This window comes from Lepidochelys kempii, chromosome 3 (genome assembly GCF_965140285.1).
Source record: "Lepidochelys kempii isolate rLepKem1 chromosome 3, rLepKem1.hap1, whole genome shotgun sequence".
NCBI classification, from domain to species: domain Eukaryota; kingdom Metazoa; phylum Chordata; order Testudines; family Cheloniidae; genus Lepidochelys; species Lepidochelys kempii.
The window spans coordinates 68,263,081-68,281,095 of record NC_136382.1 but is presented as its reverse complement, the minus strand read 5'-3'; the positions used below and the strand labels follow the sequence as shown (position 1 = coordinate 68,281,095).

At 37.0% G+C, this 18,015-nt stretch overlaps 1 protein-coding gene across 4 annotated transcripts in view; it reads right to left on the bottom strand.

Annotated features, from left to right (window-relative positions):
* Window positions 1-896: 896 nt before the first annotated feature.
* The window catches only part of ZNF292 (zinc finger protein 292), a 60,688-nt gene continuing 43,569 nt past the window's right edge, over window positions 897-18,015 (bottom strand). For 3 of the 4 annotated variants that reach the window (XM_073336614.2, XM_073336616.2, XM_073336615.2), the window contains 4 exons: window positions 17,310-17,512; window positions 15,216-15,352; window positions 13,357-13,498; window positions 897-9,036 (listed from right to left, as the gene is read on the bottom strand). In XM_073336614.2, the coding sequence (XP_073192715.2) occupies window positions 1,822-9,036; window positions 13,357-13,498; window positions 15,216-15,352; window positions 17,310-17,512 (7,697 nt within the window). In that variant the 3' untranslated portion in view covers window positions 897-1,821. Of the gene's footprint in view, window positions 9,037-13,356; window positions 13,499-15,215; window positions 15,353-17,309; window positions 17,513-18,015 lie in introns of those variants that run through there. The other variant, XM_073336617.2, reaches the window with a different exon arrangement.

Sequence of the window (18,015 nt, the reverse complement as noted above, 5' to 3'; positions counted from 1 at the left end):
GGGTCTTGCTACTCCTCTCCTCAGTCAGTTCCTTGTACTTGTTTTCCTCCCTGGGGAGGGAGTGCAGCCTCCCTACTGGGAAGGTTTGGTGACTTGCTGCAAACAGCCTACTGGCAGCTTCCCTGCTCTTCTCACTCCCTCACTCCCCCCCTCCTTCCACGCAGGGGAGGGTTTGAAAAGGTCTCAAGTAGTTGGAGTCAGGTGAACCTAACTGGTTCCCTAGCAACTCCTTTTCCAGCTGAACCTTATTGCCCCCCCGGTTCTCTCTCCTCAGTGGATAGGGAGGGGCCTTTTAATCCCCTAGGACTAATTACTCCGTCCCCCCGTAGCTGTTTGTCCTGGGTTTACCACATTATATATTGTTTTAAAACATTTTACGTTTTCTTGGATAGTGACAGCTCCCACTAATGTATTTACTGTTTTGGTTACTAAATAAATTAGATACTTGTTACTGCAGTTAGCAGCATAAAGAGCGATCTCACAAATCCCAGTTATGACAAGTGGCACTGCTTCCAAGGCTCATTCCAGTGTGGAAATATGGAGTAGGCAAAACAGTTGCCAAAAACAGTCAGCAAGAGGAAAGGCGAGTACAGAGGGAACCAATGCCATCTATAGAGTACAGATATTTTGTCTCTAAGTTTACAATCTCCACCTTTCTTTTTAGAAAGTGCTCCACTTATTCAGTTTTAAATGTCATGGCATGAGGACTCATTTATAGATAGATACCACACTGGTATGGTCAAAATAAACCTGTTTATAAAGCCATTATTTAAAAAAAAAAACCAAACCTCCCCCAAATCCCACTGTTTCTGAAGTAGCATTTTTTTAAACAAAAAAATTAAACTATACATCAATCTAAGTTATAGAAACAAAAATAACCTTCATAAGATCACATGTATAAAACAAGAAATGAAATGTGATTTTATTTAAGGCAATACTGGGCTACTTCACAAATCACCACCTCAAATATATACACTGCTCCACACTACTAATTTTCTATCACATTCACAACAGGTTCTTCAATACCAAATGCTGTTTAAAATCTCCAATGTAGCAAACTATTTTTATTCACATTTCCATTGTATTATGGAATCATAATAGCTTTGTATCCAATTAAAAGCAATGAAAAATGTAGTTATAGGAAAACTATTTAAATTTATGACTTAACTACATATGAATACCATCCAAAGATAATGGATGTTAAAATTTACAAAAAATGAGAACTGTCAGTATGTGTTGAACATATGAAATGTGATCTTATCCAGCTCCTTTCCTGTAAATAAATGCTTTAAGCAAAATAAACTGGATATGGCATACTTATCTAGGTTTAGTTCAAAAAGTTCTTAATTTAAAACGATTAACGGACAATTTTAAAAACTTGATCGCTCAGTTACAAATTAAAATTCCGAATATAAATGTGTCATTTAATAGTTTAGACTTACAGACTGCTGGTGGCAGCAAATGATTTACAATAATAAATATATACAAAAAATGTATCTACAAATAAAGAGTACTGTTATACATGGGAAGTGACCTGGTGAAAGATACCAATCACAGACAATTCACAAAGATTTAGTTAATGGAAAGGACAATTTGATAGAAAGTTGAAGTTCTGATAACTATTTACAAAACTGAAGCAATGATTCTGTTCCTCAAGTCCCATAGGGATAAAAACAAATAAGAAATTTACATGACTAATGTCATGTTTCTGCTAGGTTAAATCACTTCAACAAAATAAAAAAGCTTCACAATTACTAGCATGCTTGATGGCTTCCTATTCAAAATAAAAATGTATTACAGGTCATGTTTAAAACACAGTTATCAGTAATGTGATTCCCCTTCCTCATTACCCACAAGAATTTCTTTTGCAACTGTAGCTGCTGGATCATCCTCCCAATGTCCTTCAAGTTTTTTGAGACTGACAGTAGGTTTCATTTCCTGAAGTTGCTTCAACACAAGCTCAGTGCAGTCTTTAAGAGTCTTGTCTAAAACTATTTTTACTTTATCACTACACTGAAGTTGTGATGGGTTGGCAAACTGTACAAGGGTTTCACTTTCAGAACAGGACCATGTAACATTGCTACTTGCCAACGAGGTCTTTTCATTGGATTTTTTTGAGTTTGAATTAGACCCTTTTTTGGTTCCACTGCTATGGTAGTCTCTCTCAGCATTTTTCTTTTGCTTCACAGCAGACTCTTCGAGGAACTTGAGGAATGATACTTCAAATCCCATAGGCTTAAATGAGCTCCAATCGAAAGTTGTGGGCTGCTCTTCAGCAGTCTGAATAGCAACAGCAGTCTCTTCCTCTCTACGCATGCCACTTAATTCAACTGCCAGTACTTCTTCAGGTTTCTCAAGTCTTCTCTTTTTATTCTGAGAGAGGTTTTTTTCTTTATTTGCTCTCTTTAAATTATTAGATTTTTGCTTTTCTGAGTGGCAGGAGACAGATTCTTGAAAGTTACTATCTACACAGGAAGAGGTCTTAGCTGGATTTTCAGCACATGTGCAATCCTCATTAATCAGTTTAGTAATGAAGAGTTCTGTCAGTTCATCTACTTCATCTTTTTCGCCTTTTTCAATTTCACTCTGTGGTAACGCAGAGCTACTCAAATCATCACTGCTCTCTGGCAAACATGGATCAGACTCTTTCACATCACTTTTTTTATTAGCTTCCTCTTGTTCAGAGGATGCTTCCTTTACTTGCGAGACAGAGTGTTTTTTTGAGACAATAAGAAGATTTCTGTGTTGTGAAGTAAATGCCTTAGATAACTTATGACATTTATAATGTCTAATTATATTACTCTCACTTGTAACAACTGAGGAACATCCTTTTATCATACAAGGATACTGTGTTACAAATCTGCTTGTACATTCAGATAAGGCATCATTTATAGCCTTTATCGAATACACATGTTTTCCACGTTTCAGGGAATAATCCTTGTTTTCTTGAATCTGCCCACCTTTTGTATTCTTGCTTTCCAAATTAACATTTTTCTTTCGTTTGGTCTTTATCGACAATCTGTTTCCTTCCTTTCCTGACCTATTGTGTTTCAGTCCTCTATGTTTAGACTTTATTGGCTTCTCTTGGTTTGCCTTGCTGGAAATATTTTCCTGACCTGGTGTTAATCGCCTGGGTCTTATTAAGTGATCTTTATGCTTATCATTATGTTTATTAAAAATGTGTCTTAGAAGGTTTGATCTAGTTGCATACATACGATCACAACCCTCACAATCACACTTGTATATGCCATCTTCTTCTACTTTGTTTGGCCTTATCTTAATCCCATGATCTGTCTCAAGATGTAGAATATAATTAAAATAGGCTGTAAATGAAGATTTACACTGAGATTGATCACATGGAAATCTTCCAATATCCAGGGCTGATTTCATGCTTCCGATTTCCTCAGGAGTCATGTCATGAAGCTTCATATAATGCTGTATCAGACTAGTAACCTCTTGAAATATTCTCGAGCAGTCACTCACTTCACACCTGAATTCTTTCACAGTCTGTTTGGTTTCAGTTTCATCACATTCTTCTTTACTTGGCTCACTTTCTTCTTCAACCTCCACAGGGAAGGCAGGCAAATCTGATTTGTGAACAGCCTGGTAATGAAGAATCAGGTTTTGCTGTATTGTAAAGGCTGCAAAACAGCCTTGATGGACACATCGGTATGGTCTGTAAGGACTATATCTAGTAGGAAACTCAAGAGATTTGGTTACTGGTTTCCTGCGTTTTCTTTCTTCTTTCTCTTTCCGATGCCTCCTAATTTTGCGTACTTTTGGCTGTATCTGTACATTACTGAAAGACACTGCATTATATTGCTCTGGAGGAACAGTAAGTACCTGTGGAGGTTTTTCCAGTTTTTCAGGATTTTTTTTTTCTGGGATTAGCTTTTCTGGGATTTTCACAGGTTGTATGACAGCCTCCTTCTTTACTTCAATTCCTTTAACCAACCGAGGTTCGTTTTTACTTTTCATTATTAGAGTCTGCAGATTTTTTATTTCAGCAGGTCGTTGGGTTATGTTTACAGCTTCATTATGAGATCGTTTTCCATAAGGTCTTTTTATTTTTAATTTTACCATTTCTTCTGTTGTGAAGTGATGCACCAGCTGACAATGTGCTCGGAGATTCGAATTTCTTGTAAATGTTTTTGGACAGGTAGTTACAACACATTTAAATGGAGCATACTTCAATTGATGCTTCTTGATTTCCAGTATCATTTCTGCAGTGTATTGATGTACCTTGCCATAGTGTTTAAATAATGCATCCTTTGTCATAGCACTATAATCACAGCCTTGGTCCTGGCACACAAAAGGCTTGTGGACTTTGTCACTAAATTGAATATTACTTGTCTCTGAAGATGGCTGGGCCAGGGACGTACTCTCAGTTGAAACAGCAGCAACAACAGTCAGCGGTGCTAGTGTATCTGCTGGAGGACACGGAGACACACTATCAGACACCTGACTGGATGTATCATTTTCTAATCTCAGTTTCTGCAAACCCTCTAAAATTTCCAACACTTGAACATCATCCTTTTGAGAAGTTTCAGGTTGAGAAGAGTTACTCTTTGCAGTGATGACATCCCTAGTGCGTACTGCAAACTGGGTGTGGTTGGGTAATTTAATATTTTGTGAACAGTTTGCTGGAGGGACTTCTGTAGTATTTACTTGTGTATTCTTGGTTGACCCAATCACAGCATCCTGGATTTCATTTTTTACCTCAAATATTTGGGAATTCATAGCAGTCTTAATTATTTCAAGGGTTTTCTCAAAGTTTTGAATAACATTGTCTTCTGAAATCTGTAAATCAGAATTTCCTTGAGCACAGGCATTCAGAGTCATCATTTGGGAGTCACCATTTTCAGTTTTTATTGTTAAAGGAGCTAATGCCGCATGAGACTCGAGATTAGTTTTTAAGTTCTCTTTGACACTGGGCACGAACAACTGATTGTCAACATTATTTAGTTTTTGTGTAAGATTTTCTACCAAAACCTGAGACTCACAGTTTGCCAGTAAGTTTGACTGACAATTATCTGTTGGTACTTGCACACTCCCTTCAATGCTTTTGGCTAGAAGTCCCATTGCTGTTAAATCATTTACTACTAATTTTTGTGAAGAGTTAGGTGAAAGCAATGGAGTAGCTGCTTTTTTCTTTCTCTTTGAAGCACTGCTCCCCTTCTTATTCAAGGTACTTGATCCTGAATTCTTGGGACTATTTATAACTGAAACTCGTGAACTATTACTTGCAAAATTCTGTGTTGCTGCAACAGAATTAGAAAATGAGCCAGAGCACAAGCCATTTTCAATAGTCTTTAGCATTAAATCATCGGTTGCAAAAACAGACAAATTGTTGCAGTCATCCGATGAAGGAATTTTGTTGTTTAGGGCCCGGTTTTGGTTTGTTAGTAGGGTACTTGGGTTGCATACTGTCTGCAAGAGAGGGGATACAGTTGTATTGGAGAGAACTGCTGCATTCATCTGAGTCGTACCAGTGACACAGCTAGTTGTAACTATATGTGGAAGCATTTCAGTGTTATCAAATGTACTTGGAATGCCTGCAGTTTCCAAGGCTTGTTTAATAATTTCATTTCCTTCCTCATTCACACTAGTATTAAAGTTAGCTACACTAGCCCGTGGAAACATGGTCTGCAAAAAAGCAGCTGAACGGTTTTCAGCTGCAAGCAACTGTAGGAATGATGGATCTTTAAAACATGCTTCTGGATTGAACGTAGACTCCTGGGGTTGCTGCAAGTTTCCTACATTTGAGGAAAGAATCATACTAGCTAGTAGAGAAGATTGTCCATTAGTCTGCAGGGCTTCTTGAGAAATTTCTGACCCCTCAACGGGTTTACAAACAGACCGTTTAGACAAGTGACCACCAAGTGACCTGGGATTAGTAAAAACTCTGAAACACCTACTACAGATAAATTTGCCATCTCTAATTATTGCTGGCCATTTTGCTCGCTTGTTATGTTTTGGCTTCCTTTCTTTTCCATTTGAACCCCGTCCACGATCTTTTTTCATCTTTTCTGAAGCTGGAACTTGGGAGGTGGTTTCACTGAAGTTATTTTCACTATTTGCTCGAGAAGAAAAGATTGGTTCATCAACACTTTCCTCCTTTGGAAAAACAGAACTAGTGTTTCCTTCTAGTTGTGATGAAAAATGATTTGTATTGTTTTCCAGCTGCGAGAAGACTGAATTTGGGACATTGTCTGCTGGTGAAGGAAAGAGAGAAATGGAATTGCTTTCGGCAGGTAAAGGAAGAAAGGGATCTGAACCACTGTCAATATTCAAAGGCATAACTGTTTTTGCCAGATCTTCTAATTGTGAAGGTAAAGTCGTATTGGATAGATTTTCTATTTGGGAACATAAAACACTCTCAGGTTCACTTTTAATACAGACTGGATTTATGACACTTTCCACTGTAGGAATCATTGGATTAGACAAAGTTTCTAAGTGGGTTGGGAAAAGTGTATTTGAGACATGTTGCAACTGACTTGAGCAAGTAGCATTTACACTGGTTTTGTTTTGTGATGTAAAAGCAGCATTATTGGTGTTGTCCACTTGCGATGGCAAAAAATACACAATCTTTCCATCAGTAGGCATATTTTGCAAATTGCTGGGTTTTCTGGTTTTCTTATTCTTACGTTGCATTTTAAAAGCAGCGTATTGATCAGGGTGTGCTGCCTTCATATGTTTGCCAATACTTTGTGAGGAGTTGTAGGTTCGAGTACACCCCTCAACTTGACAGTTAAATTTTTGAACTGGTGCTGCTGGTGGTACAGCTGGAACTAAAGAACTGCTTAGGCTGGACTGTGATGGAAGAAATATAATACTCTCTAATGTCTTCAGGGGCAAATTAAACGGATTAGTTGCACTCTTAATACTGTCTTGAAGTTCAAGTTTGGAAATGGGTAAGTTGTTTCGATAACCTGTCTGATTCTGCATGCTGAAGGGCGTCATATTACTTACTTGTCTTTCTAGGCTTTTTGATGCAAGAGCTTCTGTTTTTGGTGTGTCTGAATTTACAGAAATGTTTTGAATATTCTGGGACTGACCGAAACAATCGTCCTCCTTTCTTCCCTGGAGGACTGGAAGACAAGGATCACTGCAAGAATCTTCTGCTGCTGAACACAACTGACGGACTACAGGTTTACTGGTATCTATTTTACTGCCTGCAGAAGCTAACTTTCCTCTTCTTACAAAGTTATCCCGGACCTTCTGGCTAAGAACAGGCATCCTGATATTGCTGATTCTAATTGTTGCTTCCTTCTTTACCAGACCAGTGACAGAGTGCTCCAAACCATCAACAGATAGGGAATCAGCTTGCCTCAGTATGCTGGCTGATTTATTTGCTCTCTCTGTCCCAACTGATTCTACTTTGATTTGATCCCACACATTATTTTCTGCTTCAGTAAAATTACTTGTGTTATTGTCTAGAGGAGAGACCAATTCCTTTTTTACAGTGACCCCTTCAGGGTTTTCATTAGCTTTTGAAGACTGAATGAGATCAGTTTGATTAGTCTGGCCTTCAATCTCTAACACTTTTTCAGGTTGCTTATTATGATCTTCACCGTGTTTTTCTAGTTCATTCTGAGAACGGTAAACTTTTCCACAGCCTGTGAATTTGCAGGTATAGGTATTATAGTGTTGTGCTTCATGATCATAGAGCAAATATGCTTCTGAAAACACTCTGCCACATTTAGGAAACATACACTTTGCTCTAAAGACTTGATGTTCTTTTCTATGAGTTAACAGCTCAGCATAACTGTTAAAACCTGCCTTACATTTCATCTGTATGCAGATGTAGGGCTTGCTGCCACAGTGCATTTGTAAGTGATCATTGAGGTGAGTAACACTTACAAAATGTCGTCTACAGTACTGGCAAATCACTTTTTTGCTTTGCATTTCAAGAAAACGTTTTGCTTCTTCATTATCTTTATGCCCCTTTGCATGTGCAATCAAATTTTTAAAGTATTTAAAACCTTTTTTACAAAACGTTACCGGACAAGTGAATTCATTAACAGGCAATGGTTTTTGAACCGGTAGTATCTCTGGTACATAAGGTTTATCTTTGTCATCATTTTCATCATCTGAACCATCGTTATCATTGAACACTATGAAGTCTGCTGAGTAAAGACTATTCTTTTTAATGGGTCGTTGTTCCTGCTTGGATATGGCATCAGCCTTCTGATTTTCACTGGCGGTTGCTATTTTAGGAGGTCTTCCCAATCTTCTCAGTGGTTTCATAGCAGCCAGTCTCTCTTTACTAGACTTCTTAACATGTAGAGTTACATGAGGAACAAAGGTTTCTTTAGAATTAAAATTGTGTGCACATATAGGGCAACTGTAAATTCCATCTTTATAGTGTTTCTGTGCATGCCTAACTATTCTATGACCAAGGAATTCTTTGTCACATAACACGCAATACTGCATGTAGGCTTGCCAGTTCCTAAACCTAGCGGATATGAATCCCCTCTCTCTCAGTTTTTTAATTTCTCTCTTTTTCTGCTTTTCATCTCTTATGCCTTTAAGCAGGCTTGTAGCTTCATCAAAATTGCCAGCAAGACCATTCAGAGAAGTTTCTTTATTCTCCTCTTGGCAGTCTTCGACCTTCTCATATACTTCACTGTCATTCAACTCATCTATCGAAGATACAATGGATGCCTCCTCTCCCATCAATGCAAGACACTGACGTTTCAGAGTTTTCCAGTCCCAGAATTCTGGATCAAAAGGCCACTGAGTTTTCAATACAAGCAAGAGCTCACAGCGCAATGAATTTGGTATTGGAAGATTCTCTTCATCATATTTCTGGTCAGGCTGATTATACAGCATTTCAACAGCATAGTATGCATCCACAGTTGGCTCAAGAAGAAATTCACTCAATTGACAAGCACGTTTAACCTCCAAATCATCTGGCAACAAACAGGAGATAGTCTTGCAAATGGATATCTTGACATCTGTGTTTTCACTGGATTCCAAGCGCAGTGCTTTCACACATAGTTCAATGCAGGTTGCAAGTCCAGCAGCTTCAATCTGCAATGTACAAAGACAAATTTTAAAAGTCATTTTACTAGACCTGTTTCTGCATTTGTTAATACAACATAATTTTCATTGTTCAATCCTGAATTTCAAGAAATTGTAAAAAGACAAATCACAATAAGGTGTTTATTATTCACATTTTAAGTTTAAAAAAAATGATAGCTTAATAGCTCACACTGTAGAACTGTGCACCACAATGAAATAAAGCCCTGAGCATTGTGCTTTGCTTGGGCTACTTGGTCTCCAGCCTGGAGAAGGAACTTGAACACCAGCCTTTTTAAAATTCACACACAAGTGAAAGATGCAGAAGGCTCCCCCATGTTGCCCTGTTAGGATCACTTATTTTAGGAGTGTGTTCAGTAGTACAGTACAGTAGTTCAGCCTTTGTACTAATGAACTACTGGGCCTTTCCCAAATAAAAGTGTCTAATTATGACAAATTATATGTTATAGTTTTGAGAGGGACTCAGTTGATATCAGATTCATTTCACTTAGGATCTTCAACTTAGGACTTGAACTCTGGGGTCACAGAAGCAGAAGGTAAGTGTGGTAATCAGTAATTCTTCTAGCCTTCCTACTTACACTAGTTATAGCAGTACACACAGCACCAAAATAGTTAAATCTTTTATTTAAGATATAAAACTTTTGAAGGGACTACCATAACAGTTATAAAGCCACCTTGATCTTAAACTGAGAACACAAGGTTTCATTCTGATTACTAATATATTTTTCATATATATATTTAATATATTAGTTAAGTGTTTCACCTAAGTGTCTAAAAGGTCATCTGTGGGTAATTTTTTCTAGAAAAGTGGACCCTGATTCTCATTTACACTAAGGCCACTTTACACCACCCTGGCAGATATTTGGTGGGATAAGTCTCATGACTAGACTATTGGTATAGAGGGGTATAGCTTATTCAAGGACAGGCAGGGTAAAAAGGGAAGAGGTGCTGCATTATATATCAAGAATGTATACACTTGTTGGGGGAGAGAGAGAGAGAGAGAGAATCAGGTGAGTGGCAGACCAGTTGAAAGTCTCTGGCTAAAGATAAAATGGGTAAAAATTAAGGCTGACATCCTGGTAGGGATCTACTATAAACTACCAAATTAGAAAGAGAAAGTGGATGAGGCATTTCTTGAACAAAGACCACAAATATCCAAAGCACAAGACTGGGTAGTAATGGGGGATTTTAACTACCTGGACAACTGCTGGAAAAGTAATACAGCAAACACAACATTTCCAATAAAAGTTATTGCAAAGTATTGGGGGCAACTTTATGTTTCAGAAAGTGGAGGATTTAACTGGAGGACAGTCATTTTATACTTGATTCTGACCAACACAGAAAAACCTGTTGTGAAGGTGGAAGGTAATCTGGGTGAAAGTGACCATGGTTCTAAGGAAAGGAAGGAGTGGAGAGCACAATGGCAAAAAAACAAAAACAAAAAAAAACAGACAAACTAAGAGAACTGGTACATAAGGTCCCATGGGAAGAAAATCTAAGGGATAAAGGAGTTCAGGAGAGCTGGGTGTTTCTCAAGGAGATATTATTAAAGGCACAACTGCAAACTATCTTAATGCAAAGGAAAAACAGTAAGAGGCCAACATGGCTCCATCAGGATCTCTTTAGTGACTGCTGAATCAAAAAGGAATCCTATAAAACATGGACAAATTGCTAAGGAGGAGTGCCAAAGAAAGGAACAAGCATGTAGGGACAAAATCAAAAAAGTGAAGGACCAAAATGAGTTACACCTAGCAAGGGACATAAAAGGCAATTAGAAGAGGTTCTTCAAATACATTAGGAGGAAAAGAAAGACGAAGGAAAGTGTAAGTCTTCTACTTCGCAAGGAAGGAGAGCTAATAACTGATAACATCAGGAAAGCTGAGGTGTTTAAGGCCTATTTTCTTCAATCTTCACTGAAAAGGTTAATGTTGACCAAATTCTCAACACAATTAATATGAACAACAAGGGAAAAGGAATGCAAGCCAAAAGTGGGAAAGAACAAGTTACAGAATATTTAGGTAAGTTAGAGGTATTCAAGTCATGAAATTCATCCTAGGGAACTTAAGAAAATAGCTGAAACAATCTGAACCATTAGCAATTATCTTTGAGAACTTATGAAATATGGAAGGGCATATGTAGTGGGGCCCTGCAGGCATCAGTTTTGGGTCCAGTACTATCCAATATTTACATTAATGACTTGGATAATGGAGTGGAAATTTGTAGATGACACCAACCTGGGGAGGCGTGCTAGTACTTTGGAGGAAAGGATTAGAATTAAAAACAAAACTGACAAATTGAAGAATTGGTCTGAGTTCAACAAGAAATTCAATAGCCTGGGGCAAAGTACTTCACTTGAACGAAAAATCCCATGCACAACCACAAAACGGGGAATAACTGACTAGGTAGTTATACTGCTGAGAAGGATCTGGAGGTTATAGTGGATCACAAATTGAATATGAGTCAACAATATGATGTAATTGCAAAAAAGGCTAATATCGTTCTAGGGTGTATTAATAGGAGTGTTATATGCAAGACAAGAGGTAATTGTCCTGCTCAACTTGGCACTGGTGAGGCCTTAGCTGGAGTACTGTGTCCAGTTCTGGGAGCCAAACTTTAGGAAAGATGTGGACAAACTAGAGAGGGTCCAAAGGAGAGCAACAAAAATGACAAAAGATTTAGAAAATCTGACTTACGAGGAAATGTTTAAAAAAAACTCGGCATGTTTAGTCTTGAGAAAAGAAGACTCAGGAGGGACCTGATAACAGTCTTCAAATATGTTAAGGGCTGTGATAAAGAGGATGATGATCAATTGTTCTCCATATCCACTGAAGGTAGGACAAGTAATAGTAATAGGCTTAATTTGCAGCAAGGGAGATTTAGGTTAGCTATTAGAAACTTTCTAACCATCAGGCTAATTAAGCTCTGGAATAGGCTTCCAAGAGATGCTGTGGAATCCCCAGCATTTGAGGTTTTTAAGAACAGGCTGGATAAACACTTGTCAGGGATGGTTTAGGTTTACTTACTCCTTCCTCAGCACAGGGGCTGGACTTGATGATTTCTCAAGGTCTCTTCCAGCCCCACATTTGTATAATTCTGTTACATTTATATTCACTTTAAGGTCCCTCTACACTGCCAAAGAGTGTAAATGAGAAGAAAAGCTATAGTATTTATGAATAAACAGTCCTATTCCTAAGTCTTAAATTTCTACTATCAGGGAGAATGATTCATAGCTCCTTCAGTGAAGACTTCCTGTTTTTAAGAAAACCATTAGGCATATAATGCACATGGCTCAAGGTCTGGACCACAACTCTTCATGCAACCAGTTGTTTCTACTCAATCCAAATTTAAAAAGTAAATTAACTCAAATGAAGGAAGAAGTGGAGGACAAGTGAGTATAGTCCCACCGGATATACTAACCGAAAACAACTTGTTTTTCCTCTTAAAACAATTATCTATGGATCCAAAGCCTACAGAACAAACAACTCAAGGGAAGACAAGACTTAAAGTGATTAACATTAAATAATACAAGCAAGATGTTGGGGAGACTTGGAGCAATGGGTGACCCTACATACAAGATTAACTGAGATACACAGATTGAGTTTAGGATACAGAATCAGTTCTAAATCCATAAAAAGTAAAATACTTCAAAGTCAAGTCATAACTTACCCCTCAAAGCAAAAATCATACCCTTAATGGTGAATCATAAAGCAACAACAAAGTTGTTTTTTGCCTTTTCCAGCTTGTTTAAAACATTAAGAGAAAGTCTCAAATTTTCCTCCTCAAATCTTTTTCTTTCCCATTTTATTTTCATTAATATTTGAAGCATAAAGAATATCAGGTCATTACATTCCTCTCTTCACTAAAGTAACCTGTCAAGCTATTTGGAGCGTAGAATAATGTTACAGGAGACTATCCCTCAGCTATAGCTCTCCTGTCTCCCAGCTGCTGAGTTGCAACATCTATTCCCCCTCATGTCTCCAATGAAAAGTTGTAATAAATTTAATCAGTTTAGTTACTGCAACCCTTTGTGTGGACATTCTTAAGTAAATTTAAGAGTGTCTTACATTGCTTCATCTTAAGTGAATTCCTTACCAAATGATTTAAGAAAGTCTACCAAAAGGGGGATGCAGTGATGTAATTGCATCAGTTTATAAACCGATTTACTTAAATCAGCACAACTTGCATAAGTAGGCAAGGCTTAGGTCTCGAAGGTTTAATGTACTTCCGAACAGATATCCAGAAAATTTTCAAATCCTGATCTGATGTTCCATTCAAAAGGCCATGAAAATTCATCTTCTAGAGTATCCTTACCTCTGAATTAATTACTTTAATCAGGAAGAATATATGATAAACCGTCTTAGTTAACACCGAAAGTTGACGACACCTCTCTAGATACACTTGTACAGAAGGCTCTACCCTTTGCTGCAGTTTGCTCCAGAAGAGAGTCAATTCCCTGGAAATAGAGAGTTTTAAAAGACAGAATAAAATATAAATGGCAGCACTAACACAACCACTATATTTGATCAATTTGGAGTTCTTTTAAAAAACTATGAAGGATGGAAACAGGATTTATGCTGCCTCTCTAAAAAAACCTAACAATTCATACTTTCTTTTATAGAAGATCATGGTTCATCTGTTCTGGGGTGTATTAATAGGAGTATCAGATGTAAGACACAGGAGGTAATTGCTCTGCTCTACTTAACACTGGTGAGGCCTCAGCAGGAAAACTGTGTCCAGTTTTGGGTGCCACATTTGAAGAAAGATGTTGACAAACTGGAGAGAGTCCAGAGGAGAACAACCAAAATGATAAAAGGTTTAGAAAACCTGAACTATGAAGAAACCCTGGTTTTTTAACCTATGTTTAGTCTTGAGAAAAGATGACAGAGGGAACCTGGTTAAGTCTTCAAATATGTTAACGGCTGTTATAAAGAAAAGTGTGATCAATTGCTCTCCATGTCCACTGAACGTCGGACAAGAAATAATGGGCCTAATCTGCAGCAAGGGAGATTTTGGTTAGATATTAGGAAAAACTTTCTAACTATAATGGTAGTTAAGTAATGGAACAGGTTGCCAAAGGAGGTTTTTAAGAACAAGTTAGACAAATACCTGTCGGGATGGTTTAGGTATATCTAATCCTGCCTCGGCATGGGTGGATGGACTAGATGACCTCTTGCGGTCCCTTCCAGCCCTACATATTCATGATTCTATGTTAATGCATAGACTTTATGTACACATTATTTCTTTATTATATTCAATTACTCTGAAAGCTAGCATTATAAAGTTAATTAAAAGTGTAAGCGTAACAATCTAAGTAAAAATATGGAGGCCAGACTGCTTCTTCATAACAAAATAAAGTAGAAAACATCAAATCTGAAGGTGTAAATGGCAAGAGTGTTTTAGATAACCAGTGGAATGATATACAAAGATTGGCCCCAAGCCTACAGCAGGATCCGTTACTGCAAAGCCCTGCGCTCTTCCATGTCCCATTATTTTCAAATGATACGTCACATAGATATAGGAGTCAGCACTAGCAAATCCCGGAGGAGGACTGGGACCAAACCAGAAAAATTACCAATTTTACCAGACTAAAGTTAAAGTTCTAGAGGGTCAGCTGCCTCCCAATGAGACCTGCCCGTTGCCCTGGATGCCCAGTGAAAACTTGTTTTAACTACCAAATGCTGCTAAACTAGCATGTGGCTTCAATCCGACTGTGGAGAGATCTTGCTGGAAGGTTTTCACATGAAATGAATACTGCATTTTTTAATATAGGCAGAAAGAAGTAGGTGACTTATGTGAAAAGTGCTCTTCCAGACAACAGAATTGTTGTCTAAAATTGAGACAGTTTTCATTACAGCGTCGACGACCTGCCTAACAGATGCAAAATTATTTGTTTCCACAATGTAACACAGTTAATTTATTGTCAAGTGAAGTGACTCAGCACTCACATCATCTGCTGATGCCTGATCCACAATATGGCTTTTGAAACAAAGAATTGTAAGGTAATGATGTTAATTATTATGGGTTATTAGAAAAGCATTAATTTTATATTAAGCTTTTTCTTTTGCTTTTTCAGAAAAGGCTGACAAGCCCTACTCCTTCCAATAGATTTTTAAAGTGCTAAATGATCCAGTTTTACTCTTAGAAACAAAGAAGAAGAAATCCTAACTCACCAGGCACAGTACATCTCTCCTTGCTGTAGCTGACGAGATAAAAATGCTGCACATAAAATTAGAGCACTTTTTTCATCTCCATCAGACTCTAGGTTACAGATCATTTCCAGGGCATCTTTGCAATCTACTGCTGTGATCTGGAGAGGAAAAATACAAGATCACTGAAGACTGACTAAATGGTTTTCTTTTCAAGCATGTGATAATATGGTGCTGTGGGAAAGTAGGAATAAGGAATTTCCTTAACATTTTCAAACTTTTTATTTTTCAATTAATTACTTAAAGCAATTCAAGAGCTTCTGGATAGAACAAGCTTGTCAAATACTGGATCTGCCACAAGTAAAAGGAAAGTTGTACACCAGTAAAATGGTTATAAGCATGTACCTGAAAGATACTGTAAGACTTAATGTTTACGTGTCTATAGTACCATTCATCCAAAGATCTTAAAGCACATTATTCATATTATATATAAAACTACACATATACTAACAATAATGTGTCTCTCTCTTTCCATACATATAGTATAATTAATGAGTTGTTTTAATAAACTTTATATTACAGCCTGACTGCTATACAAAAAGATTTATTTACTATTAACTCAAATTCCCCATCCCACTCAACTTACTAAAATCAGCGATGTTATTGCTGCTTTAAACAGGAGCATCGATCATGAAAGGACGTGAAGGTTAATATAGGAGTATCACTATATCTTCCATAAAATCAAAGATAAAAGGGACAAAATAACCTGTTTACTGACGGTAGATCAACTGAATGTTTTCCTAGCAGATTTGTTACATTCTTTTTGGTATTTTTATTATTTAAAGCTGGCGGTTATAGACTAATAATGTTTACCTCCTATGAAAATGGTTGAATAGTTTTGGCTAACATCTTCCAAAAAATGTCAGCCTGAGACAGACACCCAGCATAGAAAATTTCAGCCCAAATGGTTAAGATTTGGCATATAAGTAACAGACAGCAGGTCTCACAGACAACCTTAATAATAGGTGGTGCAACCAGCCATGCCTATAATAAAGGACAGGTCACTGAAAGAACTTTTGATAACTTGTAAATAACCCAGTGTTAAACTTGGAATAAGGTTTTAAAGGAACACGACTGTGAAATATTTATCTGACAGACGTTTACAGTAAGTCATAATACAAATTGTTTCTCTGAAGATTTACAACTTATTATTCTAGTTATAATGAATTTTGCATAAATTTGTACGGTTTTTGTTTTGTTTTTTTAAAAAGGGAATTTAAAACCAATAGTAAGCGACTAGAAGAAAATGTGAAGGAAGAGATGCAAGAAAATTGTAAAGATTTTGAAACAGAAGACTAACATGACATATAATCAAAGATAATTGAAACAAATAATATTTAAAAAAGGGGCCAGATGTAATCATTTTACTGTAATCCTTGTAAGTACCAGGTAAAACTGTTCCACAAGTGACTTTACTTGTGAATAGTCACTTCACTCAAGTGAGTTAAAGCCTAGTGAACACTACTAAAATACATATACTCACAACTGCAGAACCATTACCAAAATTGGCCAGCAGGATGGAAAATACAAGTTTAAAAATTAAGTAACTGCAGGTATTCTAATGAGTAAAGTATATATTCCTGTCATACATTACAAAAACGAACATGGCCTCTTCATTATCATAATTTATAAATGAGAAACAGAGGGGCCTAACTGAGATCGAAGCCCTGCTGTACTAAGTATTATACAGAAACACAATAAGAAACAGTCTCATCTCTGAAGAGCTTACAATTAAAACATACAAGAAAAAGGATGGAAAAAAGTGATTATCATTTTCCCCATTTTACAGATGGGAACTGAAGAACAGAGAGTTCGAGTATCTTGTGCATTCACACACAGGAAAGCTGTGGCAGAGCCTGGAACTGAATCTGTATGCTAGCCTTACGACCATATTTCTTTCTATTAAAAAAAAATAAAAAAAAATACCAAGTTGCATACTACGTTTTATATACTGTTTTTAAGCAAGGGACTTCTTTTCTATAGGAAAGCCAATGCAATCATAAATTCTGCCATTCCCTTAGAAAAAAAAATCACAAACTAAAAGTAATGTTTACTCACCTCCTCCATTAGCTTTTCATTTGGTGATCCTGAACAAAGACAGACCAGGTAGGTTTGCTTAAAATTGCCTTTGGTGCTGATTTCTGGGTGGTCAGAGCACAGCTTTGCCAGGGAAGTTGCTTGAGTCAGTTGCTTTGCTTTCATTAGATGCTTAATACGCATATCCAGCAGAATGGGGCCTTCAAACACTAAAAATTCATTCACTTAAAGAAAAACAAGACAAAACGTTACATATAAATATTTCATGAAGTGTTATGCAGTTAACAGATGGAATTTAATCATATTCATATGTAACATTTAAACAGTAAAAGGGCACAAAAGATAGGGAGCACTGGAAAAAACATTTTTTCTAATACCTTGCTTTTGTACTGTTCATTTAACCAGTCACTGATCTCACTACATTTCAGGCAGGAAATCTAAAACATTCTCAAAGAGGTTAAAGAATTTCTCAAAATTAATAAACTGAAATGCATTTGGAACTAAAAGCTTGTATTTTCTATTAGCATTCTGCCACCAATAACATACTTCGTCATCTAGCTAAAACGTCCTCTAATGACTTGTTCAAGGAAATGAAAATGTTGGTTGAGTGTTCATAATTAAGAATGAATCTATATATTCTATTTTCTACCCATCTCTAATTTTTAATCAGTCCACTTTATTTCCAAAATGGGATGTGTATTTTAAAGTATGAAGTTGACAATTAGGA